Below are 24,215 nucleotides of genomic sequence, written 5' to 3'. Positions count from 1 at the left end.
AGTATATAACAGTACACAAACATATAGCTAGAAATTTGGAAACAAAATTGAAAGATTTTACTGCATAAATGCTGCCACTCTGCTGTCTATATAAAGTAAGATCTGTCCTGTGGTCTACTCTGTGAAAGCCTTCAGTGTTCTTGTTAATGAAGCTTAAAGAAAAGCACAAAGAATAGTGTGAATGAGGAAAAATAGAAAACTGAAGGGGTCAGGTAGGAATGAAAACTTAGTTGGAATTTCTTGTAACTGTGTTTGGTAATCCAGTTCTACAGCTTTTAGATGGCTCAAGATCCCTTTCTCAACCCTTTCCCCTTAATAAATAAATAAAATTATTACACGTTCATAAATGACTGTTTGTTCCTAAACAAGATTTTGAAGCACTTGTGAAACTGTAACACAAAAATGGACTAAGAAAAAGGAGAGGGTTGACAGTCTGTTATGAATATTTTCTAAATGTTTTAATCAGCCTTTTACAGTTAAAAAGGACACACACACACACCTCAAAAACTTCAATACCTGTTAAGTGTCCACTCATYGTTTTATCATGGCTGTTGAACAGCTGTCTGTATTTCAGCCTTGATGACTGAGGTACAGCCCATTCTGCCACAGGAGGCACACTGGAAAACGGGTGCAGAGGAGAGAAAAATACATAATTGTACATTTTGTCACATGAAGCTAGCTACAGGTACAACATGATAGAAGTGCTGCACAGAATTTTATGCTTGAAATGATCCWTTTAAGAGTTCTTCTTTTCCTGAAACCACAGCACCTTATGCTTCTTGTCTGAAAACATTCATCATGGTTCAGTGTCTTGAAACATGGCTTTCAGTCAAGATGAATGACAGGCCTAAGTTTTGCTTTTTTCTTTACTAGCAGAGAATTAAATAACCCAAATAGATTAGAGGAACTAAAAGCTTTTACCTAAGTATATGGAAGGAAATGCCTTACTGCAGTCAGCACAAGTATTATCTCATCTTACCCTATCTTTAGCTGGTTGTCTTAGCCAAATCATTTATAAGCTGATTACGGAAAACAAAAATGTGAAGCATGCTGAAAACATGTGTGGAAAAAAAATACTAATGCTCAAGACATAATCAAAGTTTCTCTGAAAGGCACTTGACAGACAAACATAATATTCCTGGTTTTAATTCACCCAGGTAATCGGCTGAGTGCTGCTATTTGAAGATATGTTTTCCCATGCTTGAAGGCTGACAAGTCTTCACACTGAAAAGCAGTGAGCAAGGTTTTCCATCTTTAGGGACATTTCAACTTTGTCCCTTTTTGTAAAGGTGGCACACAAAAGACACCCTATGTGGGCATTTGTGAGAAAGTGCCAAATTACTGTAAAAAAAAAAAATGGACCAAAACAGGCAAATCCCTTTTCCCTGGTTCACTAAGAGATAGCATGGCATGACCTTTCAAAGCTGAGCTGAAAGAATTAGATGAATAACCTAATTTACTTTATTTTCACATTTAAACAGCTAAAATCTCTATTTCTACTCCATGTTTTATGATTGTTTTTCTTGAGAACAAAGTAAAAATATCTTGAATAATGAAAATGAGAAAATTTTATTTAAATTTTATTTGTGTGAATTGCTTTCTCATAAGTTTTGCTKAAGCTTGGATTTGCTAATTTTTAAGAACACTGTTTCTCCATACTGCCAGGAATGCCAATACAATACAAAATAAACCAAATTGTTTGCAGAAGCATATGCTTTTCCAAAAAAAAAAAAAAGTTCTAGAGCATTTGGAATTAGTATTAACACCCACTGCAGTAGTTAATTACTATATTTCAATGATAATATTACTCATGAAGCATTCCATATTAAGCCACAGCATCCTATGTTATCCTGAAGTAATATCTCAGCAGGAATTGATTTCTGCCATTTATTCTGCAATCCCATTTCAAAGAACAACCTTATTAAAGAAAGGCAGTGTTGTTAACTACAGGGAATTAGATGTAGACATATGTTCATTCCACATCTACTTACCTAGCCACATCAAATGATTGTGCCTTTTGCAGTTTTGTGTTTAACTGTGATCCTGGACCAGATCTGCTAAAGGAAGAGCTCTTTGGCACTGTGGCTGAAAATAAGGCAATATACATTTTCTTTCAGTATTAGTATTTCAAATTGTACACTTTCAATAACATTCAGTTAGTTCCCAACATCACAAACAAGCATCATAGTGTTTCTGATAGACACTGTTATTTTAACTTAAGATTTTAAAAGTGAAGCTAACAAGGTGAGACAATAGATATGGGCATTTCTCTTGTGCCTCTTTATTTGCAGTCTATTATAAATATTGCTCATGTCAAATTGTATTGGGATTAATGTTAAAGTTAATGCTAAAGTTCTCCCAACAGGCAGCAGTATTTCAATAGTTACAAGGAGGTGGAAGAAGATCAACTCCTAGGCCTCAGTTTATGTGCAAGCTAGGTTTATTACTGTAAGTGGGTTAATATTTTGCTCAGGACAGCTATCAGTTGTAGTGTGCCATGTCCAATGTTTCTTTTACCTTTTATACAAGTTTGCTAATAAATTACATCAAGTTAATTAGGGCTACAAGGATGCTCAGGGGCCTGGAACAGCTGCCCCATGAGGAAAGGCTGAGGGAGCTGGGCCTGTTCAGCCTGGAGAAGGCTGAGGGGGGACCTGATCAATGTCTACGAATACCTCAAGGGGGAGTGAGGAGCATGGGGCTCCTTTTCAGTGGTGGCCAGCGATAGGACTACAGAGCCACAAACTAAAGCACCAAAAGTTCCAYAGGAACTTAAGGAAAAAAATCTTAACCGTGAGGGTGACAGAGCCCTGGCACAGGCTGCCCAGGGAGGTTGTGGAGTCTCCTTCTCTGAAGGTCTTCAAAACCTGCCTGGATGCCGCCCTGTGCCACATGCTCTGGGTGTCCCTGCTGGAGCAGGGAGGCTGTACTAGGGGATCTCTAAAGGTCCCTTTCAACCTTAAGGATTCTATGATTCTAATGCAAAATACAGGTCTTACACAAAGCCATTCTCCAKAGCAAGCTAAAACGGCTAATTCCATGTCTACTGACCTCAGGACCCAAAGGAAATGGCAAAACACATTGTTAATAGCGAGAGAGTAAAGAGTCTCAGTGTGTAGCATACCACGGTGAGCAAAAGCAGGCAGAGGTTGTATGACAGCAGGAGCTCCGTTAGCCAGCGGGGGCACTGCTGCCGCAGGAACAGAGGACACTAATGGTGGAGACATTCCCACTACGGGAATGGAGGCCATGGGTACTGGGGCAACAGCGGAAAGGGATGGCATGCTGGCAATGCCCCCAATACCTATGGGCAAGAAAAGGAGACATTTTTTCAACCCGAGAGACTCCTAGTAGCACAATTTGTTTAACTGCAAACTGGAATCCATCAGTAAACGTGGAATTAAATGGCAAACTGGAGGGGAAGCTGCTGCGCGTCCCCTGAACGCACTCTTACAGGCTGCTGCACCATTAGCACGGTAGGGGAACATAAAACAATGTGGGGGGAACAACATACCATTTAATAACGTATGCATATAGGATGCAACCAAAAAAAATCCATTAGCATTTGCTGAAGAACAGAATTGTTTGCCTTGAACTGAATGAAGAGCAGCACTGTCAACTTCCAGTGAGTAATGAGCCCAAAGCCCACACTTAGCCACAGCTGAAAGGAACAAGCTCCAGGAAAACTGCTTGCAGCCTATTGTCAGGATGAAACAGTGCAAAGCTAATAGGGTAAAGCACAGTAATGAAGTATTTTAGGTGTAAGCACAGCCACGGGGATAGCAGGAAGCTAAGGAGGTCCAGGCATGCCGTGGGAAGAAAGAGGCTCTGTGCAAGCTGCCGAGATGAGGCTTACAGTGGACGATAAAAAAAAAGAAAATTGTGGATTTCGCTGGATTTCTTGGAGGGAATGGGTGGGGAACTGATTTATTACAACTTCTCAGTCCAATATTTGTTCTGTTCAATTTCACTGATTTCTTAGAGTCAGAAATAAAACTTGTGTTCATAAAATTTGAGACAGAGACAAGGGGCCAAACAAGAGCATTGCATGCAGTTTATCACATGCACTATCCCCTTTTCTTAAGGACAGAGGTAATGTCCGGGCACCGCCACCCTGAATGATGGCAACTACTAAAACAGAAAGGTAAAGAACCTCTTGCTAAAGTGAAGCAGAACATCACAGTGCCAACCATGAAGCTTCATTCAGTTATTTTCAGCATCCTCCTACTATCCAATTTTAGCGACTCCTTTCCTTGAAAATATGGTGACCCTYGCCGCAGGCCAGCTATAAGAAATTCAAGTGGTATTTGTCCTAGCTAATGTTTGCGTAACTCTGCTCACAACATAAAAGTGGAAGGGTGCATTATTACTTTGTTTGCAAAAAAGTCCCCCCAAAAACATAGTTACTATTGCCAGAACCGAAGATGCCTTAGCAGGAAGTGGAGATGAGCAACAAGAGTTTAACAGCTTAAAKAAAACTTCATTACTTTGGAATGCACCAGCCCTTCTGCCTGGACATCTTTTTTCCCCACAGGCACTTCGAAGGCCAGAGCATATGGGGAACAGGATGTCAGCTTAACTTACTCACTATGTTTGGATGCTAAAAGCAAAGTTTATTGAGAATTTTCACGTGCACGCATGGGGATGCATTTGGTCCTGACAAATTCTTTTACAAGCTGCAAAATGAAAATCAAATTAAACCTAAGTTGCTACAATAGAGGTTAAGAAGGAGGAAAACAGAGCTTACCAAACCCCGATGCGCCAGGCAGAGCAATCGGCGGTTGCTTCATGACAGGAGGCAGCGCAGAGGGGAGCTGATAACCTTGTAGTTTTAGTTTGATAAGTTTCATAGCTATTGAAAACTCCAACTGATCCATCCTCCCATCATTGTTCATGTCAGCTAGAGCCCTACAAGACAAGCAAATAAACAATTTTCTTAGTTATATTCTTAATTAAGAACTTTAGGAATTCACCTAGAACTGTACATACACAACATGTGTATTCAAGACTGAATTTCCACTGAAAACAGTTAGGCCAAGCTAAAAATGATCAGCAAGACATTGTTTAGCCTGAGAATTTCTTTCTTTCTTTCCTGGAATGCTTAACTAGTATTTTTTAAAGTCAATTTTCACCTCTTAGAGGAATTACAGTATAGCAAGTTAAAAATAAACTAACAAATAAAAAAAGCTTTCATGTAGTGCAAAAACCTTGCAAAAATCACACMAACAAAACTGCATGGCATAACAAACAGCGCCACAGGGATTCAAATTATTTAGTCCGCAAATTTGTACTTTAGCTGCTCTTGTAACAAAGTGCTCTTTAAATGTGCGTGCTGTAGTAAACACCATTACATCTGCAAGTGTATAAATGTGTTTCCAGTTAGACAATAGTACTCAAGGATAAACCATTGAGGCTCGATTTTGAATAGGCTTTCATGTCGAGCAGCCTGACTTAACAGTACATCAAATGAAGAAACAAAAAGACGACTGTTKAAGACAACCATGCTCGGCAGTGAAAGCTGTTCGTGGGGGAGGAGCAGCAGGAAGAAGAAAATTCCTGCAATTAGGAACCAAAAAAATAAACGCTTATTAATATTATAATCGGTTGTAAGCTTTGGGGTTTTTTTTTCATTATATCTRTTTCTTTGCACGTGCTTGAATTAAGCGCACGTTTCAGTATGACTGTAAGCGTACCCAAGCGCACGGCACAAACACAACGACACAAAGGAGCCAGCTCCTAGTTAAAGCCAGAAGCCCCTTTCCGAGGGAGCCCCTGCCAAGGGCAGCTTCCATGTCAAAGGGTGAGAAGCTGTCAGAAGTGCTGCAGTCGATGGCCTGTTACTTAGCAAGGATACTTTAAACAAGTGCAGTCAGCAAATACAGTGGCAAAGCAGTCAAAAAATGACAACCCTCCGCCTCAGCCAGGAAAAACCAAAGGAAAAACAAGATGTAGATCCCAACAGGGGCTGTCATAGGTCAACAAGGCACCTTAGGAGATTCTCCTGGATTAGATTACCCCAAATTAGCATTTCCCCAAAATGCAGACACTTCAACCCTTGCTAATATTCATAAGACATTTTCAGCAGCATAGCCCTTTTGCTCTGCCAATTTCTATATCACAAAGCTAAATAAAATTACTTTGAATCAGGCAGCAGTACTTGGACAAGGAGAAAGCCTGGTCAAAAGACTGTATATCCTAAAGGTCTAAACGAGAATAGATCTATTGCTGCAAGTCTTACAAGTCTGAAACATTCCTAGATACGATGGGGCAGAAGGCATCCGAAGTTTAGGAATTTCATCCCCTCTGAAGCACTCCCTTACCTTGGCACTAGAATGAAAATCAGCACACGGGGCACAAACCCCAGGGCAAGGCAGCTTCATTAGGAACACTGCAGACTAGTGAGAGCAAGGGAAAGCAGGAGCACAGAGCTAGCTTCATTTATCGGGTGCTTACAAACAGACATTGCACTTTTTTAAGGCCACTGAAGACAAATCACAAAGGTCCAGCAGGGAAAATGTGAGGCTTTTATGCAGGTTTAATCCAATACTTGTTAGCTGTTCTTTTCTCAACTCCCAGTGGCAATGGAGAGCAAAAGCCAGGCCTATACATCTAGGCACCCGGGGAATACATACTAAGTCAGAGGACGTGATCTGGAGAAACACATTCCAGCAGATTTTTGACTGCCTTCCAAGCAGTCAGTGGTCTTCCCAAAGAAAAGCCTCCTTCCTCAACATATGGAGCAGTCAGTCAGCTGCACCGTGGCCAACTGGCACCGTCACCTCGAACAAACAAGCAKTTGCAACGTGCCTTGCATCTTTGCATTCAAGCACCGCAATTAGGAGGGCTGCATTTATAGCGGTGGCATTTGTTCAACTCCAGTGGCTTCCACACCTGCAGCCACTTTGGGTTGTAAAATTGCAAGTTTCCTACGGCTACAGCGGAGGCAGAATCCCTCAGGCTGGTAAGTGCTTGCCCAGGGAAAATGCTGCAAGAGGAAATGTCACCCTGGAGGTGACCTTGGCTCTCCAGACACTGCTGAAAGGGAGCGCGCTGCTACAGCGCAGCAGTGCTGGAATCCTACATGAGAAATTATTCACTGCCCAGTAATAAGAAACTTTGATGTGCCCCAGCCTCGTTGCTTTCATTGAACTCCGATCCACTTAATCACCAGTAGCTTTTAATTTRGTTTAATGCCTGACCCTCTGTTCAACTCATTTACTCTACATCAATGGTCTTGTTATTTAAACAGACAGCGAAAAATCACGTATGCAGCAGAATTTATACACATTCTTACAGCACACCAGCAAAAATCAGCTTGTGCCTGTCAAAATCTTTAGTGAATATACAAGGCAACTTCCGTTTCTCATCATTTTTAAAGAGCCTAGGCTCACACTACGGGATTACAGTGCTACTTCTGAATAAACATCACCCTAAAAGTGGCAAGTGGCCGACAGTAGGCAACACCTAATTTCACTGCTCTGTTTCTAATGACATTTGAAAGAAGGTAATATCCTTTAATTCATGTCAGTTAAGGCCTGGCCGGAAGCCAGTGCAGAGCAGTAAACGGATTAAACATTGATTACATTTCATAGAACATGCCTGGGTTTGCAACAGGCAGTGCCTAATGAGAATAACTGCAGGGGGCTGCATCGCAGCGCGACATGTCGAGTTCTGAGCAATTCTGCCCCCCAGAGACCTCTTCCCTCTTCCTTCTCTGCTCTTCTCTGCAGGACATAAAGGCAACTCAATAATTTCTTCAAAGGCAGAAATCTCTCAAAGGCAGAAACCGAGCGTGCAAGTTTTGTTCTGTTGTCACATCTGCCTATTATTAGGCTACAAAACATCTCTGTGAAAGTAACAGCGATCTTGCAACGTGAACACCGCCCTGCAGTTCAGAAGTCTGGAATTACTTAGCTTTACATCCCCATAATAGACTATACAGTCCYATATCGTATAATAAAAGTCAGACACAATAGGAAAACCTAGATTTTCAGGATTAGTCACTTAATCAATTCATGTATTATAGAAGTGTTAAAGTTCCCAGCACTGCCACCTTTTCCTTCCCACATTTTACACAAATTTAAGAAAATTGTGAGGTAAGCATGTGTCAGAAAAGGGTAAAACAACTAATCATTTTATTTTTTACTGCAGAAAAAACAAACAAGCAAGTTCAAATGCAGAAACCAGCTGGCATTGATTTCGGCTCCCATTTGAACCCAGAGAGACAGGTCTACATGGAAGATGCTTTGAGGCCACCATTCATGTGGGCTTTAGAAGAAAGCCATATTATTGACTGCTTAAAAACAGTTATCTTTTGCAGTTATCCATTGCAGTCTCAATTCAAAGCCTACCTAAGGCTTCTTAGTAGCTTTGTCAGACTACAAAGCTTGCAAAGGACAGGACAGTAAAGAAGTTGTCGTGTTGGACCATAGTAATTCTAAAGATTTGCTCCACTGAGGTCCCCTTTTCCTGACAGGAAGTTTCACAGCCAGCAGAACAGAGGACACTTCTTGTTAGGACAGGCTTGTCTACGTTCAACTATAGGTTCTCCCTCCTGGAACAAACATCAGGCTCCTAGCTTGCAAGTGGATTCATATAAGCAACTGTGTTCAAATCAGTGGACTCCTTAGGAATGGGAAAACTATTCCAACGTATGTGCACACTTTTGTATTCCCAACTTATGTGCACACTTTCCTACTTCCAGAATCAGAAACTTAACCTGAAGACTTATAGAAGTTGCTCTAACAGAAAAAAAAAAGGCAGCTTTGCTTCCTTAGAGCTTGCTAAAGACAAGTTTTATGTAACTCTTTTCCCCTACAAAATCCCCAGGCTTACTACTCCAGCACTTCCCCGTGTTACTACAGTATTCATGGACCCATATCAGTGTTACTAAAGATTTAGACAGTCAGATGATGTTTGGGATAAGACTATTAATGAGTAAATCCACAAAGCAAGGGTGCCACTTAGAGGCCTCAGCCCTGGGAATTAGGGCAAACAATGATTCTCATTTTTCTATGCAGCCTGGAACAGATTGCGTTGACCTTGGGAGGCTGCAAAGCGCTGCCTGCCACCAACCTCTCCAGCTTTTACTGSTTCTGTGGGACTGCAGCAACACCAACATTCACTGATTCAGCAAGAGTTAAATCATTTGAGTTGTGGGGGAAAAAAAAGTTTTTCAGTTATTTTCATTTTGTTTTGTTTTCCTGGCTTCTTATTCCTGCTACCACATGGTTATTTTCTTACTTGGTTATTCTAATTCCAACTGGGAAAATATACAACCTGATCTAATTTACTTCTCTTAATTCAGAGATGATCCAAAAAGGAAGAGAGACAGACATCGAGAGCAAGCCAGATGTCTACAKGCTTTTTATGATTTATAAGGGCAGCACGAAGAAGTTTTAGCTTAGCTTTATTTAAAAAAATGTGCAAGTTCAGGTCTTGTCTCTATGACAACTACAGAAGTAGGGGAATGATTCTCYCCCTCTCAAGAGCCTGAAAAACTGAATAACTCAGAGAGGAAGAGATTTTTAGTCAGACTATTTACAACTGTTTAGTTTTGTTAACATCTATTTAAAGCTAATGCCTAGGGAACATTTGTAGAGAAAGGATATCTTGTTTAAGACAAAACTCCTTTCGCTCTTTAATTAAGAGGCAAGAGAAGTTCCAAAGGGACATTTGAACTTTCAATGAGACTTCCAGCAAATAAGACAACCAGAACAGATTTGATATTTGTAAGCCAAAAAAGAGAAAGAAATGAATGAAAATAAACCATTCAAACAAAAATCATGTAATCCAGGCCTTCTCTAAGGCATCTATATTTCCAAAGCAATTGTTTTCGAGCAGCAAATTAACCCTCTACTTCCTCCAGCCAGAGAAAGATTCTGCCTTTAGGAGCTCTTACGATAGCAAAAAGTTGTTGTGCCTGCAATAACCTACTCTTTCCCTATGACAGTTAACATTACAGGACAAGTTAACAGATATGTCAARAATCATCCATACACACCCTGCTGCTTTTCCCAATTTATAGAGAAAAATAATAAATCTATTTCATTCTATCACCAAAAATGTTTTAGTAAGTATGCAATTAATGCATATTCTAAATAATCTCTGCAAGTCAGCACTGCTGAATTCTGAAGGGTCATGTAATTTGGAAAAGAGATAAGGGCAGCCCTGTAAGAAAAGATGGGCAGATTCCAGTAGTTAGTGATATCTGAAATACAATAATGCAGATTTTTATTTATCTAAACTCACCCACAAACAGTAAAAACTGATCCTCTTTCAAGTTGTATCACTAACTACAATGTTAAATGTAGTTAATGTCTTACATTTTCATAAGAAACGTTGCTAGTCCTACACAGGCTCTCCCAAGAGAAAAAAAAATGATACTAATTACTGTGTCTAATGACTGTATTAGTGTTGCTTTTAACAAAGTGGAAAGCATTCTGGTAGTCTGCAGTGAGCAATGCAGACCTCTAACTTTAAAATACCCACCGCTTTGCAGAAGGATGGTCACGTCCAATAACAGAACCATTAACTTAAAAGTACAGCTATATTTTACCATAATGTTTAATTGCCTTGTGAATATTGGAAAAATATGTGAATAAAATAATGATTTCAAGGTCCAGACTGTGAAATATAATTACTATTYGAGTCTATTCCAGTAAATTTCATGCTCACATAGCTGCATTTTTTCCCCCTTTTTCCCTCCTTTTGATATACTCACCATATCTGTGCTAACACCGGCTGAGGTAACCCAGATTGAAAAAAAAAGTTTCTAGCTTGATCACCTATAAAATAAATAGGACAGCATTTCAAAAAAATGATAAAAATATCAGTAAGAAGAAAGAGGAACTCATGAGTCAAAATGTCTAAAACAAGCAACAGTAAAAGCATTAATACTTAATGATAAGCATACATAACAGAGTGCAGGATTTTAACTCATTTTGCCACTTGGAGAAGCTGTAAAATATTTCCAGCATGCACCTAGTGTTTAAATCTCTAATAARTATCTATACCTTCACCTCGGACAATGGGAAACTCATGCTTCCCACTCCTAACCTTCAGCAATGTCTCCCTTTGCAAGAATCACAGGTCTTATGAAACTAGATTTTTTTCCCCCCCAAAGAAAGTGTGAATTTATAAGCTCTGTCCCAGCTTTTTTTTCCAAGTACAATGCCAATTAACTTGCACAAAGTAGATATCTCTGTCACTTGATTTTATGTCAACCTGATGTGAACCTAACGAGTCACCATTAAAGAAAGCAAGAATAAATTTCAAAGCTGTTTTCCAGCTGTCAATTCCAAGTAAGCCTAGCAAAGCAGTTACTAAAGGATTAGGCACTTGGAATTCCTGTAGTCTTTAGAGGAAAGTTGTAAACAGACTAGAAATGGTGTTAAATATTAAAAGGAGGATAGTAAAAACAATACCAGCTTACACGGAGAGCTACAACAGATTTTGCATCCTGCCCATCATGTAGCAGGAGCAGAAGCAATGCAACCGTGCACCTAAGGGCACGCATGGGTGTGAGGCGCTGCTTAGAGTCTGGTTCCGATTCCACACTATGGAATGGGGAAGTGATGGGGAAGACAGCAAGGAACGTGAAACACTTCCACACCTTTCATCTCAATTGAGAAGGGAAAGGATTGAGCTTAGATAGCCTTAGAAGTAATTAAATGGAGTTCCCCTCCTCCCTGCTTGGCCTGCTCCCAAAACAGTAGAGCTCATATTGTTGTTAAATTCAAAGCAAAGTCGCGGTGCTTAATGAAAAATCAGTGAAAGCAATGCAATTCCCCTACTTGCTGTCTTGCTTTCCACGATCTAAATCAGTTTTTACTATTTAGATATTTTAAAGAGGTCAACAAACAAATCATTTTGGAAACAGATTTTAGTTCAATCAACATTTCTTTATTTAAACACWCTTCTCTGTCAAAGTAATCTAACGGAATGTAATATACTTCAGTAAGTAAAGCACAACAGCAGTGCCCGACATCAGGGTGATTCTCTGTCCTGACCTCTAATTCTGCAGTTTATAAGTATCAACTAGCTCTATACAGTAGGATTGCTTTATAGAGACACAATCACACCATTTTAATACTACTTAAGAGTGAAACCAAGTGGCATAAAGCAGAGATATAGTTTACATTAAGATACCAYGAAAGACGAGGTTCACATGGCAAGGTATAGATGCCATGTCAGATGAGATTTCAAATGAAAAATAATTTTTCAAATTGTTACACTCAAATTTCTCCCAGGCCRCTCGGTACATTTGATTTCGTACATTTGTACAATTGATTTAATTGAATGAAATTGGAAACGTAAACTATTTAATTACCAGTGATAAATCCGGATGTTGGTTTCAGACTATGAAACTGTTGATCATGTTTAGCTCTCTCCTCCACTGTAATAGCCCAGATATCCAGGTTGCCTAGTTTAAAAAAATAAAAAAGAGAGAGAAGTAAAATTTAGAAGTGTCATATAAATACTCCACTATATTTAAGTATAATATGTCATATCACACAAGATTATAAAAACAATATACTAAATGCACATAGATGCCATAGAAAGTATTTACACGGTTTAGTCAGAGACAAATTTCAGACTTAGCAGATATGAAGAACATAAGAACTTCCTGCCTCCTAAATTTCTTCAATTTAAAATCCACTTTTATCAGTCAAAGTATACTTTTATGGAGAGCAGAGGGATTAGAAAAGGAGAACACCTCCAAATGGCAAGTTTCACCTAATGAAAGAAAAATCATATTCCTATATTAAAAAAAAAAAAAAAAAGTTTACCTCTCTGTTTCAGATAACACATGGACTTGTGGAAATAGGTAGATTCATAACCCCCATTCATTACAGAAAGGACATGGTATGTAATGCCAAACAAATCAAGTTCCAGTGAATAAGCTCACAGAGGCACTATAAACAGGTTTCATAACTCTGTTGCCCAAGGCASATGGAAGACGACCCTCCTTAGAAAATGGGCATTCCAAAATGCTACAGTTGACCTAAGTAATTACCCGCTCCGTCTTCTCACAAACCCTTGACAGCAGAAGAGAAATGGTACTAAGACTTTATGAGCAATATTCAGAAATAAGTCAATTAACAGTAGCTGAAAATCTTCCCCTGTGTTGAAATCTTCCCCTGTGCGACTACTCTGTCTTAATAAGATAAGGCTGGATATGGAAGTTTACATATAACAGGAATACTCCCTGAATATAATGTGGGGAGAAAGATAAAACGAGATATTGTGGAATATGCAGTGTCTTTCTGACTTTAGACTCTCTCCATTTGAGCTACATGTGACTGCCTTACCACAAAAACACTCAGCTCTTCCCATCCTCTCTGGAAGAGGGAGTAAACCCCAAGATTAAAAACTATAATTGCATGAGACTACTAAAAATGTGCTCTACTAACCATCTTAAAACAAAACTTGTTTCTTCTCTGGAGTCCCTCAAACGGGAACTGACGAGTATTTACTTTTCCAAAAGGATTTCCAGTTGTATTGAAACTGTAGGCTGCCTTTGTGGGATACAACTATCAAAAAAGCCAATGTTAACCCAAGGAAGCCACTGGGCTTTCAACCTCATCCGTCAGGGAAAACATGACCAACATTTCGAGCATTGCTTCATTCCAGTCTTCTATTATTCAGTGAACAATGAGACCTATGGGAGGGCATGAAGCAGGATCTTACTCTGATGCACTCTGATGCACTGAGACATCATTCAGGCCTTCAGAGGCTGGATCCCAGCTCAGAGGCTGTGGGGTACTTCAATATATCTGAATGCAAAGTAGTTAGTCACCAAACCACAAAACTTTACTTTAAAGAGAAAAAAAGAACATAAACATAGTTCTTTGCATTTAGAAGCAGAAAAATGTGGATAAAAAAATGATACGTAGAAAAATACACACTTGGAGTGAGGGCTCTCCCAAGATGGAGACTGCGTAAATGGTCACTCCTCCGTTTTCTTCAGCAACCACAGATAACAAAGCATTGTTGTATATGCTGCATTCTTGAAAGAAAGACCAAGCTTCCCCACAAGGGCTGGACTTGTCTTTACAACATCATTTGTTTTCTTTTGCGACAATCTTGGATTTTTACTGCCATGACTCTACGAGGAGGTATGACAGCAGCGGGCACATTTGGTTCCAGGATGCCTAATCTAGAAGACTTGCCTGACATCGTGTTTCACATCAGAGAGATTCCAGAAACTATTCTAGTTATGTGCTTAGTTCAGCTTCCCCTCTGCACCTGGATCGGGAGAGTTGTTTGAGAAGTAATAGCGAATTCTTTCCTTCCTAAAGCCAGGCTGTACAGTTAACAGGATCCTGGACAACATATGCTAGATCAAATGGTAATTCTATAAAGCTGAAAAACCAAAGCTGCCATCCATGTGTAATGCAGCAAGAATGCTCTGAGGACAGCAGAGCAGAATGCTTTGAAGACCAAATTTTCGTTAAGAACGTGCTCTCCATGTCTAAATACGGGTCCATGCAAAGCACAGCCCTAATTCTAAACACAACAAAATGCTCCAATCTGAGCGAGTGGATTTCCCTCACAGCACGACGTCAATGGGATGAACCGAAGCTGTTCACAAGTTTTTATATCACCCAAAGGGGTATCCTAGGGGATACTGTTGAGTGACTTTATTTGATCGAGGCCAGTTTTGCTCCCAAACTGAGCAAGTCCAGCACCAGGCGATGCAATTTCAAGAGAGCAGACCCAGATAAGTGAGACAAAGAACAGCAGCTTCCAGTTACACCCGTGTTCTCCCTATCGCTGGCGAGGAGACCTTTCCTCTGTGCTGCCTCACAGGCTTTTTGCTTCCTGGCAAAGGCTGCATCCAAYCAATTGTGGTTAACAAGAGCTGGCTTTCTTCAACTASTCACCTTCAACTACATGATTTTTTTCTTAAAGTCTCCCCCTGAACCAYTAAATACAAGTTTAATTACTAGCTATCTCAAATTTCCCAAAACTAGAATTTCACTTATATAGTGCATACACAAATACATGCACAGCCAGAATCACAGCTGCATAGCCAAAGCCCTTTCCCTCTGCAACATTCAATCTAAGTGGAACCAAACTTGTAATGATATCCACTCATTAAGCTCTTACTGCCCCCAAAACTCAAATATCTGTTTGTTCTTGCTGACCTGATATTATCTGAAGGCTCTGTGCCCAAGTGAACTAAAAGGCTGCCAGTCTGGGGTTTTATCTTCTGAAAAAAAGATGCCTATAAAAAGTCTCCTTTCAACAACCCTWAGTCATCCTACCCCTGAGGAAACTACCAAATCCAGGACTATTGTTTCCCTTYGGTAGCAAAAAGAGATTGAAATTTTACCACTGTACACTGAGGAACCCTCTGGGTCAAACAAAGGCCAAGACAGAGGGAAATGCAAATCCTCACTTGCTGCTGATTCCTACAAACCTGAACAAGCTGCACATTGTGGTAGCTGTTTACCTATTTTCAGCATTGATATCTATCTTTGCAATCTTTCTTCAAACTGGCTGCAAAAATGGGTGCATAGGTTACTCAAAAAAAATTATCTCACATGGAGAGCAAGACCTATGTCTCTATTGCACTAACAGGGCACTTTCTGTCTGTTTTGAAAAGAATGAAGTGTAAGATGCTCTACCTTTCACTGTTATATATGAGGTGTTTTAAGTATGAAGTGTTTAAGTATGAAGYTTTTGAAAAGTTTTTTGCATTTCTGCAAAAATTAAACACAGGCTGTGGGATGGTCTGAATAAAAGGTGGAGTGACAGCATCCAAAGGTATCCACTGTACTTAATAATATTGAAAATGTACAGGGGTCACAAAAAGTGCATCCACTTCTTTTCTACAACTAATGCTTATGAAGAAAAAAAAATATGTAATATTTAAGTGGCATTTTAAGGTTTTCTCTGGAAAAAAAAGAAAAGATGGAAAAAGGAGATAGGATTGATCTGGGAAACTTAAGACAGCTAGATATACCTGGCTGYATACCTGCAGAATGAGGCTATAGCCCATTGCCAGTGCCTGAGTGGCCTAGATCTGCCTTGCAGTCAACAAAAAAGCTATAATGGATCAACATACAAAACAACAACTCCATTTAAACTCTTCTGAGATGATTTTATGTATGTTCTCTACAGGGTCTGTGGAAACATYCCAAGTTAGATAAAATATCACCTCAGAAAGACACACAGCCATAAAAGTTTGTCCATATCAAACATAGATTTGGAAAGCTATGCACTTTTGCTTTTTTTTTTCTTTTTTGCATATCAGAATAGTTCAGAAGAAGCTATCAAGAACTTACCCCCAAAAGGTGTTGGAAACTGAGCCATGGTTCAGTCACTTATAGCTTGTTAAGAGGTGCCTAAAAAACAAAAGGCGAAGCACATATTCACAAAGAGCTACAGCATCTCCCACTGACAAGATATAATCTTTCCCACTCTATAAATGATTAGTATGTATGGGAAAAATAACAGCAATGAAGAAGCATTTTCATATGAATATTAGCTACAAACCTGTTACTCACAAGAGAAGTAAACAGTTCATTTTGGCAGTACCCCGTACACCCATGGTGGTGTTTCCATACTTGCACAGAGCTACCTTTCAGCTTGGTTTCAAGCATATCCTCACAAGCTACCCTGATTTAAAAACAACAGGCTGAGGTCAGTCACAGCACCCAGTATCTCAGTGACAGCAGAGCGGGTGTTGCTCGAAGCTTCATTTCTTGATCGGGGGCATCAGGTGCAACAGCTCTACTCCTACACAAGAGCAAAATTAAACTTATTGCCCGCTGCTGAAAACATACATTGTCAGTGACCCTGGGAAAAAGAAAAGGGCTCATGAGAGGCACCCTCTTGCTTTGTCACCTATCAGGTAAACCCAGGTMCATTAAAAGGGGTCAAACTGGATCGCCAGGCGCTTTGGCACCAGCCAGCAAACGTGCCCGGCCCAGCCAAATCCACTGTTAAAGGTGACACCACAGGGAGAATAACCTGAGTCGGGGCTAGATGCTCTTCATGTAACACTGCTTACTTGGCAAATAAAAGCAAACGCCAGAGTCAAAAAATTTAATTTTACATTAAAAAAAGGGAAAACATTTTTCTTCCTKCACATAAAGGCTGCCACGAACCGCCTGGGCCAGGGGGACAATAGGCAGCAGCGGCAGCCTCTTGTCCTACCAGATTCCACTCACGTTTTCCAGGCAACAGGAGAAAAGCAAGAGAGAACAGACTCGGAAGGCAAATAATGTAGATGGCTTGAACAGCACTAGAAATTTATCAATCTCACTACGAAAAGGCATTCGCTGGCGTCAGCTACTGCCTTTTGTCCAAACATCTTGTTTGCTCCCATCCCCCTTCCATGTACTCTCCTGGCTTCCAACTTGGGAACCTTCTCTCTCTCTCTCTCTCTCTCTCTACATATATATATATATATCTATGTCTATAACTATATACACACAAATTTACTCCACAGATGTCACTGCAAAAGAAAAAAAAACAGAAAAAAAAAAAAAAGAAAACCCCACAATCCTTTTGTAAATCTGTCTGCCCAGCAGTTGTAATTTAGAAAAGGAGAGAACTCCTGCAATTTGATTCATAATTCAGCAACGCGGCCAAGCGTGGTACATGACTCAGAAGCCTCTCTCCAAACACCAGGTAAAAGAGCTGATAGCAATTTCACAGAAAGAAAGCTTTACCTCATAAGCTCGAGTTCACATACACACTGTCACGGTATTATCAGAAGAGATTTAAAATAAATAGCTTAGCAGCACGATTCTTTCAGAAGCATTTCTAACTTAACGCACACTTCAAGCTCTGCTCAGGCTTTCTTACTGTGCTCTGCTGTAGCCAAGACCTGTTATCTTGCTTCTAATTTTTAAAGCTCTGATCAAATCCAAGAAAAAGAGCTCTGAAAACTTCCAGCTCATGGATATGGTATTGGAACTTAAGGCACATCCATTTAGAGCATTAAAAAAGGTAACGGGAGAGAGAGACCAATAGAGCACAGGTCTCCATAGCGTACAGGACTGGAAAGGGAGAGGGCAGCTAGGGAAGGACAGAGGCAAAAAAAGATGCAAAACTCTCTTGGAGAGGAAGGGAGCTAGAGGTTCCTGAGGTTTGGCTAGGGAAAGAAGCAGGGGATTCACTTACTTAATTTGCAATTGGAGAAAACTTAAGATATTGCAAGTATCAGGACATAAGAGTGGAAGAAAAGGRAAAAAAAGCTCAGTCGCTTAAGGGAAACCCCTCTCACATGATTTCCTGGTACGCCAAAGGACTTGGTAGCTTATTCTTCCCCTACCTTGAACACATCAGGAGRCAGGAGGAGCGGGGGCGCATGGAAAGAAGTCCTGAGCCGAACTCTGTGCTGGATGTTAAAAAAGGAAGAAACCCATTCTGAAGAGCAGAAGGAATTTGGAAAGAAAGAGGAGTTGGCCAAAAGCAAGTTAAATGGCGGTTGTATAAACAGAGAAAGGGAGCACAAAGCGCTGTTCAAACTTGTGACTGGGGAAAAAAAAAAATCAAAATAAACTAGGCTGCAGACAGACATACAACAGAAAGCAAACAGAGAGCAAGAGCAACGCACTCCAGGAAAACAGTCATTTAAATTTGCTGTTTATTGCAAGCGTAAAAGGCAAGTGCCTTCCCTTCATAGCCAGGCCTTGTTTAACGCACCTAAGGTGGTGCCGAGGGCCCTCGTTTTGCAGGAATCAAATTTTGCTACGGTGGACGTTTAATTGCAACAGTTCAGGCTTCATTACATATGAAAATATTTTTAAGGAATTTAAAAGAGATGAGGAATTTTACAGCATTGTAATATCAAGGGACTTAGGTTTTGCTTATACGTTTTGGAGTTGAAGCTCTTTGGGATAGAGACAGGGTGTTATTTACCTAAAAATCAACTGACAGCATTATGTTATACTTGTTTTATAAATGTATAATCGTTTGTAATGGAAGTAGAAGCATGGACATTTCAGGTTGCAACATTACTTTAGAGGAGTAACAATTTGCTCCATGAATAGTAGAATTGAATCTATTTTATCTTCACCCTTTGCACACTTATCTTTACCAGAGCCACAACCACCTTCACCCCTCCACCTTCTTTGCCCTTCCTGACACCTCCCCAACAAGCAGCAGCACCACAGGGTGACAAAGCAAGAGTTTTGCAGGAGCCAACTGGCCAGCAAGCTGACAGGAAAGCAGAATGGGTAAACTGAGTTCCTTTCCCTTCAGGAGAGGAAGGATTTCTCTCCATCCAACTGCCCGTTTCCGTGCTATTTGCAGGACCTCCGTTCAGCTGGCAGCATTTAACAAATTCAGTCGGAACTGGCCAACGAGTTCAGAAATTATTCAAGAGAAAGGAGAAGGAGAGAGAAGAAGGGGAAGCACAAGTGCATGGTCAGTCGGTTGCAAGCATGACTTCCTCAGAATCCCTCTTGCCAGAAGCAGAACTGGGCTAGTACTGAACTCTTGCAAAACACCCCAGAGAGTCTCCTGCGCTCCAGAATCGAAAGATGAATCTGCTCTTTCTCTTGCTTTTAGCAAGAGCAATAGGAACACGGGGCCACTCGCCTTCACTTGTCCATAGAAAGCTTAAGCCATCACTGGCACTGGCATTTGACAGAGTGCTCCCCCAGTTAAACGCTTCCTTCTACATATATCACAGCCCTGGAGCAACAGAAGGATGTGCCTCTAAACTGCATACATACTGAACAGGTAACATCCCATTCCCTCTCAGTTCCTGCAGCTCTCTGCAATCCATGGGGAACCAAAAGATTTGACTTTTTCTCCACTCAGGGTTATTGTACTAAGGTTGTTAAAAGTAGCTCAAGATCTTCTTGTGGGTCAGTCCCGAGAGAACAGCTAAAATCCTCCCGTCCATGATTTTTCATGAGCCTGGAAAAGAGCTCAGTGAGGCTTCTCCCATGGAAGAGCATGGGAGCTCATGGGGTGTCATACTGGCATATGGATGTGAACAACAGCATCGGGCATCCAGCAAGATGAAAAGAAAGAACAAATTTCTTTGTGCTACACAATTACTTGTATATACACATGATAAATATATATGGACAACACATGAGTTAATTTTCAATACAAAATGGCTTGTACCCAAGGTTGAGGGAAGGAGACCTGAGGAAACACAGGACCATCTCATACGTCAGTGCTCTCTCCCCAAGTGTCTTCAACTTGCACCACGCTAGATAAGCTCAGCAATACAYTCATTTCTCTTCCCTCAGCCCAAATCAGTCACTCTTCTCTCATAAACTAATCATTTATATATATATATACACACATACACACACAGAAATACTCTTCTACCATTCCTCCATGCATTTTAAAAACCTTATTTTAAAATGCTTTCTTAACTAAAAGTTATTCATATGAAGTTTAAATATACACAAATTCCATAGGTAGACAAGCCCAAATCGCATCTAAATTTAATTACTGACCTACATCTTTCCTTTGGCAATTGGTCAGATTGAAAATAACTACACCAAGAACACTTATGTATCAAGAGCCAGACACGTACGGAAAGCCCTTCCACCCCTAATTATATATGGACTTTAACAGTGTGACTCAAAACTTTGTTCTGGTTTCTTTTTAAAGTTGTTTTTGCTCTTCTAGGGACACATTACACAAAAACTGCAATAAAGCCATAGGAGGTATAAATTAAGAGCGATTTAGCTATTTCCATGCTGTATCCTTTATGCCTTTATGTGAACACATTTAATGAAGCAAAGCAGGATGGGGGGATCTATTTTTATTTTCCTTAAAATGCAGCACAGCGTTTCTGTTCCTAAAGAATCATCCACAAGATTAGGTATACAATCCCAAAAGGAGTCCTTGAGGCAACTTATCAGTAACATTCCTCCTTCTACAGGAAGAAAAAAAAAAAAAGAAGATAAAAAAAATCATTTACACTGTTTGCAAGAAGCCCAAGTTATGATAATAGCCCAAGCAGGATGTCATGTGAGGGCATTGCAAAAAAACAGCAGATTTTGCTGTTTTCCCTATGCTAGCTGGGAATATCTTTGAATTTCTACTAATAAAAGAACTCAAATAGCTCCAGCAAAGCCTGGATTTCTAGGCAGACACCCCAGACCAAAAATAACCTAAGATACCTACAAATACCTTGTTCTTTAGACATCAGATCACCAATACAGCTACCAGCTTCAGCCAGACATCTCTGTGTTTCAGTTTTTTACAGTTATAAGGAATATTTTTAAACAGTAAACAAATATTAAGAATGTCTAGGGTTTCATTTATGTTTTGCTAAGCACCAGAAGGAGCTGACAAGGCAGGTCACCATCGCAGTCGCTGTTAAGATTCCTGTGGCAGTGCTCGGACTGCTGGGAGTCACTTTGTGCTCATGGCATCTATCTTCTCCMATGGGAGAGCAGAAAGGAAAAGCTGACTGCAAAGGGAAGAAAACTCTCCAGAATTTTAGGCCAGTCTTTTTCTTAATACCTTACAGTCGGTTATAGATAACCTGGTTATTTGCATTAACRCCATTCCTCCTAAGTGAACGGGAACAAYGCTCACCGTTTTTAAGGGACTGGARCATCTCYCGTATGAGGAGAGAGTGAGCTGGGCCTGTTCAGCTTGGAGAAGAGAAGGCTGAGAGGGGATCTGATCAACATGTCTAAGTTCATGAAGGGGGAATGTAGGGAGGAAGGGGCCAAGCTCTTCTCGGTGGCGACCAGTGACAGGACATGGGGCAATGGGTGCAAACTGCAACACAGGCCGTTCCATCTGAGTGTGAGGAGGAACTACTCTCCTGTGAGGGTGCCAGAGCCCTGGCACAGGCTGCCCAGGGAGRTTGTGGAGTCTCCATCTCTGGAGGTCTCCAAAACTCACTTGGATGCCGCCCTGTGCCCCGTGCTCTGGGTGTCCCTGCTGGAGCAGAGGGTTGGACTGGATGATCTCTAGAGGTCCCTTCCAACCTCAACCCTTCTGTGACTCTGTGATTCTGTTCTGAGGCCAATTGTGTTTTGGCCAATTCTGTTTTGAGGCCACGTGGAGATTTCAAGTAGCACAGAAGCCAAATATCAAGTTGGAAAATGATATGTTAAGGAGACAGGTATCTAACACAATTATTTCCTGCTTCTACACCCACGGAAGAAAAGTTGGTTACTACGTATTACCATCTGTATTCAAATAGCTCCCAAACATTCAAATTAAAATACTTCCGAATAGCGAGGGATAAAGATYCAGTCCAAAAGTCTCTCTCCTCAGGTGTTCCCAGTTTAATCACATGGAATTAGCACAGAAGGCAGGCAAGCAAAGGCTGCTATGATAAGATTATTTGTGTAGTCCAGCCAGCACAATTTGCACGGCTTTCTACTCTCAGCTACTCTACTACTAAGTGTGGACTTAGGCTGCTTCTAATCACAACAGCTCTGCATCCAATACTAGTACTGAGAGAAATGCAACTCAATCACAGCCTTTCTTTAAAGAGATGATTGACTTCAATTTAAAAAAAAGCTTCAAAGTGATAGAAAATCCACCRCATCACTCAATTTGTTCCAAAATCCTTATTTAGAAGTAAAACAAAAATCTTGATTTTAGTATTTGCTGCATTTATTCTGAACTACCAGATCCTGTAGGATAAGAATTCAGGTTTCCTTTTTCTTTTTTGAATTAACTTTTTCTAGTTTCTTAGCAATCATAATTTTTATATATATATATATATATATATATATATATATATTTGGGGTGTGTGTGTATGTGTGTGTGTGTATATATATATATATATATATATATATATATATATTTGGTTAAAAAGTTCCATTAACACAATCACAATTTTCAGGCTCTGACTTCTCCCCTTTCTAAAGATGTCAACTATACTAAAATAAAGCCAATAAAACCCCAACCCTGAAACAAAAGAAGGAACACACGTCCCATCTATAAGAGGACCTTAATRCCAACCTGGCGCTAACTTCAAGAAAATTCAGTATGGAGGACAAGGAAACGCATGGCATAAGTGCCAGTCATGAAGCCACTGCGTTCTCTTAGACCTTCCGTTTAATTCACAAACACCAACGTCGGCAGGTAGCTCAGCTGCCTGCAAGTCCTGCTCTGCAGTTACCCTGAACAGCAACAGAATCAGCTGGAGCAGACGGGTTCTGCTATTCACATATTTGTATAACCCAAAATGAGGCAGTCCTGCTTTATTTCAGAACTGCTGTTTCAGGAGCAGCTCACAGGTGTCCTCTCACCGTGCTCACAGATGTACCTGGCAGTCTCCATGGGTCGGCAATCACTGAGCAGCAGAAGGGACACTCACAAGGGACACTCCCTAGGGACACTCACAAGGGAAGGTAGCCAGGGCCTGGAGTGCAGCCTTAGCCAAAGGCAAGCACAGGTTGACAAGCACAGGTTGTCCAACAACAGCTCGGTGCTCTGTCACACCTGTACAAGCCCTACTCGAGATGGGAGCTTGGCTAGAAGTGGGGATACAGAAGACACACATGGGAGTCCAAACCTGTTAGATGCAGGGACAAACATGTCCTGGTGTCAAATATTGCTGCTGTTTGCCTTCGTACTTCATTTGGAGACAGAGGTCGGCAGCACTCACTCAATGGCATAGGGGTTTTTTTCTCTTTTTTTCCCCCTAATTAATTAATCATATTGATTTCCTTGATAACATCATTTTAAGAACATCAGTCCCAGGGCACAACTCTCAAAGAAATCTTGCAAAAAAAAAACCACATAATTATTCCTTGAACCTAGCCTGAACATGAGCAAAGCGGCTCAGAAACAGCCACTGTTTAGTAACCCTCTTAAGTAACTTTCCTGCACCTTTCCCCAGTGGAAGAATCCTGCGTSAAGTCTAGCACCAGACAGCAAAAGCATCAGGGCCATAAGTGCACGTAAAGATCATGAGAACAAGGACGTTTCAAAGCTGTCCTGTTTGTTCTTAACTGCATCTGAAGGCTCATTTTTATTTCAAGCACGGTAAGGTTTAAAAGCACATGTAGATTTTACAGTAGCTAGACAACACACTAAACATATCCTTAGTACACCCCAAAAATACAAGCCTGTATTCTACTTGTTTTCCCTCTGATTAATTTCAAAATTCCGATAGGGCCAGACATTGAAAAGAGGACCCAAATCACTCCAGACCTCCCTTCCCCTTTTCATTTGCTAACTGCCAGCATCATCCCTCCCAGTAACTCAAAGCAGCATTAATCAAAAAAATAAATAAATAAAAATTTAAA

The 24,215-nt window shown here is 40.5% G+C and overlaps 1 protein-coding gene across 4 annotated transcripts in view; it reads right to left on the bottom strand.

Annotated features, from left to right (window-relative positions):
- The window catches only part of ITSN1 (intersectin 1), a 119,040-nt gene that overhangs the window by 75,489 nt on the left and 19,336 nt on the right, over positions 1–24,215 (bottom strand). For 3 of the 4 annotated variants that reach the window (XM_026040357.1, XM_026040356.1, XM_026040360.1), the window contains exons 2-8: positions 16,296–16,355; positions 12,332–12,424; positions 10,724–10,787; positions 4,748–4,908; positions 3,125–3,304; positions 1,992–2,085; positions 517–617 (exon numbers count right to left, since the gene is read on the bottom strand). In XM_026040357.1, the coding sequence (XP_025896142.1) occupies positions 517–617; positions 1,992–2,085; positions 3,125–3,304; positions 4,748–4,908; positions 10,724–10,787; positions 12,332–12,424; positions 16,296–16,323 (721 nt within the window). In that variant the 5' untranslated portion in view covers positions 16,324–16,355. The remainder of the gene's footprint in view (positions 1–516; positions 618–1,991; positions 2,086–3,124; positions 3,305–4,747; positions 4,909–10,723; positions 10,788–12,331; positions 12,425–16,295; positions 16,356–24,215) is intronic. The other variant, XM_026040358.1, reaches the window with a different exon arrangement.

This window comes from Nothoprocta perdicaria, unplaced genomic scaffold (assembly GCF_003342845.1).
Source record: "Nothoprocta perdicaria isolate Ctin4 unplaced genomic scaffold, notPer1 scaffold_254, whole genome shotgun sequence".
NCBI classification, from domain to species: Eukaryota; Metazoa; Chordata; class Aves; order Tinamiformes; family Tinamidae; genus Nothoprocta; species Nothoprocta perdicaria.
Note: the sequence above shows the minus strand (reverse complement) of the source record. Positions and strands in the feature narration are given on the sequence as shown.